This window comes from Lactuca saligna, chromosome 2 (assembly GCF_052625555.1).
Source record: "Lactuca saligna cultivar CGN05327 chromosome 2, ASM5262555v1, whole genome shotgun sequence".
Taxonomy (NCBI): domain Eukaryota; kingdom Viridiplantae; phylum Streptophyta; class Magnoliopsida; order Asterales; family Asteraceae; genus Lactuca; species Lactuca saligna.
The window spans coordinates 178,921,408-178,926,656 of NC_136418.1; the positions used below are offsets into that span (position 1 = coordinate 178,921,408).

At 35.9% G+C, this 5,249-nt stretch overlaps 1 protein-coding gene across 1 annotated transcript; it reads right to left on the reverse strand.

The window, feature by feature from the left end:
- Window positions 1-215: 215 nt before the first annotated feature.
- On the reverse strand, window positions 216-4,848 carry MOS7 (nuclear pore complex protein-like protein). The gene is made up of 9 exons (XM_078976997.1): window positions 4,331-4,848; window positions 3,607-3,758; window positions 3,345-3,467; window positions 3,085-3,229; window positions 2,933-2,994; window positions 2,627-2,843; window positions 1,663-2,553; window positions 789-1,038; window positions 216-710 (listed from the first exon to the last, which is right to left on the reverse strand). The coding sequence occupies exons 1-9, from the start codon at window positions 4,703-4,705 to the stop codon at window positions 445-447; spliced, it is 2,481 nt and encodes an 826-aa protein (XP_078833123.1). The 5' UTR covers window positions 4,706-4,848; the 3' UTR covers window positions 216-444.
- Between the last annotated feature and the right edge of the window lie 401 nt (window positions 4,849-5,249).

Genomic DNA, 5,249 nt, shown 5'->3' on the forward strand with positions numbered 1-5,249 from the left:
AATTTAGTGGGAGGTTATTAGTTATTACCATAATTTTACAGAAGAAACAACATAAATACATAATTCTTTTTAGGAATAGTAATTCCATAAATTTTGAACATGGAACATGATTGGTTTAAATCTCTCAAGCTTACAGCATTAGCTACCAGCTTTAAGAAATTCAACATAAGACTGTGGCCTTATGTTGAACAAAAGAATTATGTTTTATATTTAACTGAAAACCAAAAAAAGTTTCCCAATCATTACGAATATTCTCAGTAATAACAAAACTCTTGATTTCAAACAATCTTCTAATACATCATCTTCCCTACTTCCAGGGTTTCGCATAGTGATGGTTGAAAGGTTAGATTTGGTTGGAGGCTTTGAAACCAAGAGTTTCACAATCATTTCAAATCTCTACAAATAACAAAATTCTTGATTTCATACACATTATCTTCCTCAAAGTCAAAGGTTACTTTCACGGTTTTTCAAAGCCGAATCCACAAGTTTGACTTTTTTCGCGTTCTCATTGTTGACAATGGAAAGTTTTGCAATGGAGGACTTGAGGTGAGAGATCTCATCATCTTCAGCGTTCCCTTTCCTCCTCCCTGCAATTTGCCTTCTTTGATTGGGTTTTTTGCTTTGTGGGGAAGATGAGTATCTTTGTATCCGACCATTTATAGCTTCTATGGTTGTGTGCAATGCATCCAATTCCACCCCTCTAAATCTATCTGCATAAATCCAATAGAACAATGGTCAGAGAGGGTTTTTTTTAAGAACACTATTGAATTGTGAAGAGAAAAACTTACCAAGCTCCATCTTGAACTCTCGTTCTGCTTTTGATAATGGTTTCTTGTGGATCCCTGGTAGGTTTTTTAGGTTTAACAACCGTTCTTCCAAGTGATCATGAGTCTGAATTACATGGTCTATTCGGTTCTCCAACTTTTCTTGTTTCTCTTCGACCTTTGCTAGCTTCTGTTGTGCCTCACGTAAGCGTGCGTGTTGGTCATCAATGATTTTCTTCAGTTGAGGCCCATGGTGTTTAAGCTCAAAGTAAACCTAAAAACCCACAAACAAAAAATTACTCATATCAATGGTCACCAAGCATAAAAAGTAAAAGTATCAAGATTTCCAAATCCCACATTGAAATTCTAGCTCCAAAGCAAAAAAGTGTATTTAAAGTGCCAAAAGATTAAAACTTTGAACAATACATAACAGAAAAACCAGTTCTCGAAACAATAGAACAAAAGATTAAAACTTTGAACAATACATAACAGAAAAACCAGTTCTCGAAACAATAGAACAGCCATACAACCATCAAGATCAAGATTCTATACAAAGAATAAGGACTTTCTATATTAAGTCGTTCAATCCGTCTATATTAGGCATCAAGATTTCAAAACCCACATCAAAATTATTACTCTAAAGCCAAAAAGAGTACTAAAAAGAGCTAAAAGATTCAAACTTTGAGCAACTTATAACAGAAATACCGGTTCTTGAACCGATACAACTATGATTTCAAGTTCCAACATCAAGATCAAGATTTTACAAAAATAAAAAGTTAAGATTTTCTTCTATTAAGTCGTTCTTTTCGCATTAAATCAAAAGGAAACACCAATATATAAGCTTATTTGCATCAAAGTCAAACCTTCTATTGAAATACAAGAACTTGCAAAGAGTTACCTTATGTGCATACTCCACATAGTTCTCATGAAAAAGCTTGAAGTACTGATGAAGAGTAGATCTCCCTTCAATGGAATCAGCAGCAACAGGATTCTGTGAAGTTGGAGGCACAATAACAACCTTTGGACCCATGAGTAATTCTTTACTTATAATAGTAGCATCCCCAACCTCTTCCAAATTTCCATTCCCAAATTTCTTTTCTTTATCAATACGAGCAGGAAGCAAAAGATTCCAACTTTCCATTCCAATCACAACACATTCAAAACCAGAAGTGAGCCCCACAATCCAAGAACATCCAAATGAGTCAGACAATGCCACAAAACCACAAAGAGCTGACACCGAGGATTCCACCTGACAAGTGCTCAAAACCGATTGCACAGTAGGAGCTCTGATGTCATCATCTATCCCGTTTTTCTGATTTGTAAAAGGAAGAAAATGTAACACTATCGAATCCACACCTCCATCATGAACCGAATATATTCTCTCAGGTATAAGTGGATCAACAAACAATGAAATTAAGGAACCGGATTCAGGTTTTCCAGGTAATGCTAAATCCACAGTCCCTAATTTCAACAAGGGTGGTGAATGTCCTAACCAAATATCATAATCAACTGAGAGCTCATTTGAATGTGTTTCACATATCATGGCAATACCAATTATTCGATCATGAGAATTAACAGATAAACGAGGCTGGTTGCCAGGTGTCCAAACGGGCTGTATTTCATCGGCTAATGCATCTATTTGTAACTGTCCACTACTAAAAGCTGTAACAATAACTGAATCTTTGCTTACTGCTTTGTAAAGAAAACTAACTGCTCTCCCCTCACACTCTGAAACCTTCGATTCAGAGAGATCCTCTTCCTTACCATGGTAAACTTTATGAAGAGGCCCCTGTATTTTCAGATTGTTCAGTGGCTAAATTAAATCAATAATATGGTGAAAGTAAAAGTGGTAAGAGGAATACCTGTAAGGAAACAGATGAATCAAATAAGGCGTAAGGATGGGATTTTAGTGCAGGTTGATTCCCACCTTCAGCTGCTTGTTCAGCCAAATCAGGAAATGTAGCTTCTAACCAAGAAATTGCCAGGTTGGCATTACTAACAGCTTTAGAGCTACTGGCTTTGAGTCCAAATGTTTGAGCATCATTATATATCTCCAATACAGACTCCCATTTGTACACACTGTAATAGCATAAATAACTTAATAACATAAGCCAATCGATTTCCAATATAATAAAAACCTTAAAAAGCAAGATATTATTGCAACTAACCTCCCGAAAGGAACAACTGGACATAAGATGTAAACTGAACCATCGCTAAATAAAATAAAGACCTGTAAAATTAAACATTTATGATCATGTGTTAGTAAAACAATGTAGACAAAAACACATAAGATTTAAGAATAATGAAACAGTTAACGCACACTAAATCGGTCCCACAAATGATCACCACCAAATGAAAAGTCAACAGGGCATATTGATGAAGCATTCCTTGATCTACCACGTTCAACTGGCTGTAAATAATATTCTTGTTCTGGTTGTTCAAGAGCCACAGACAAATCATAAAGCCTACAGAATGTACAATCAGTGAATATTACAATTAAATAGAAAACACAAAAATTGTCCAAGAAATTGAAGTTCTACGCAATTCAACTAAAGATATTCTTGAAAAAGAATGTTGAACCTGAAAACTGAATCAGAAGATAGAATTCCAAGATGAGTGTCGCTATAAGGATGCCATGAAACTTTTAAAGTCCTTATGGCATTGTTTGTGTTGAAGTAAACATCTGAGCCAACAGATACTGTCCTGCAGATCAGTAGAACAAAAACATGATTTAATCATGTAGTAAGCTACATTACATATGGCTGTTTTTCCCATTAAGTTATAACAGTTTACAAACTAATTCAAAACATATGACAAAATGCTTACAGATATATTTTACTACCTGCAAATAACAGCACTGTCTTTTGATGAAGAACTTCCATAAAGGTACATAACTCGTATGCCATCTGATCCCTCTAAGAGTAAAGCTGATCCATGTCTATTAATGGTAATTCTGTCCACCTTGAAATTGAGCTCAACATCTGCTCGCATCACCTACAAATGTATAAAACTTCAGAATAAGAATGAAAGCAAAGACAGTAAATTGTACCCACAAAAGTTCTCTTTTGTTTCATTTTCCTCAAATAACATCTTTGTCTTTTGTCTGCTTAAATACATCCTTCTTTGTAGTATAAATTAATCATCTTTAAGCCAATTCCATACATACACTCTGTTAATACTTAATACATTGTTACATTTGACTTCCATTTTTCATAGGTTAAAAATGTATCAAATAGTAATCTATCACAGCTTGCTCCCAGTAATGAATGCCTTTAAATATTAAATGTAAACCTAAAGAATTTTCATGCTAAAGAGAGTGAGCAACCGGAGGTAAAACTGCAAAACATACAAGAATCTGATTCCATTTTTTTCGCATATCCAGTACATTTGCATTTGAAAACATGTTAAGCTAAAAAACTCAGGAATCCCTTGATGTGAATAATAAAATATGAGAATAGTTAAAGTAAAGTAGTTCCTATGAAAGGGAAGAGTACAATGTGATACAGAATCGTCAAAACAGTAAAACCTGAAACGTGCGAGTGTGTTTTGATAAGAGGTAGAAAGACCTTGGTAGGGGAAGCGGCGAGGACGGAAGTGGGTTCTGGTTCACCGAATCGAAGAGAAATTCGATGTAGGGATTGCGTATTTATGTCCCAGTAGTAGAGGCGAGAAGCTCCGTCCCAAGCCATGAGATTCCGTTTCTTCGGGACATCATTCGATGAATGAGTGGTTGTGGCGTTGGAGAAAATGGGGTGACTCTGAAGAGGAACCCATTCCACCTCTTCGTTTGCCGGAGTAGCCGATGACGGCGACCGTGACTGTGACTGTGACGGTGGTGTTAGCGACCGCGATTGTGACGGTGGTGTTAGCGACCGTGATTGTGACGGTGGTGTTAGGGCTCCTTTGCTGCTAGGTTCTGGTATATCGAAATTAAACCTCATTTCTTTGTAAGATTCGCCGGGGTCTCTTTTGCCCTATGTCTCTCTCGCTTTTACACAAACACTTGGTTTAAGTTCAAATCGCCGGCCGGTGAATCCCTCCTTTTTTTTGGAAGGCTTAAATTGTGTGCAGCGGGCATAAGAGGTTCTTAGTTCGAACGACGACGTAAGTGGTTATCATTTTCGCTAAATTACTAGGAACCCCTCAAACTATTTTATTAGTTCCTCAACCACCCCCTCTGATATTTGATTGAAAGAATCTCTTCACCATAGTTCAAAAACTAAAATTGTTGCTAGGGTGCTATTACTTGGATTTCACAAGTACGTAAATGTTTTCTTATAAAATAGTTTTTTTAGTGCAAACATGTTCATAGAAATCAAAAGGGAGACGTTTTTAAGATATTGATATAAGTCAAATTTGATCATTGAGTGGTTCTTAAGAGATATTTTTGTAATTTTCTTCCTTCTTTGTATATTCAAATATGAATTATTTGGTATAGTTATGTTTGGTACAAAACTTAGAATTTTAAGGACTAAAGTAATTGTG

Bases quoted from the DNA above. Each gene is read 5' to 3' on its own strand.
- MOS7 (XM_078976997.1), bottom strand. From the start codon at position 4,705: ATGAGGTTTAATTTCGATATACCAGAACCTAGCAGCAAAGGAGCCCTA. The intron at 3,468-3,606 runs GTAGTAAAATAT...ACTGATCTGCAG, and splicing joins GACAGTGCTGTTATTTGCAG to GACAGTATCTGTTGGCTCAG. The intron at 2,844-2,932 runs GTTAGTTGCAAT...ATGCTATTACAG, and splicing joins CCAGTTGTTCCTTTCGGGAG to TGTGTACAAATGGGAGTCTG.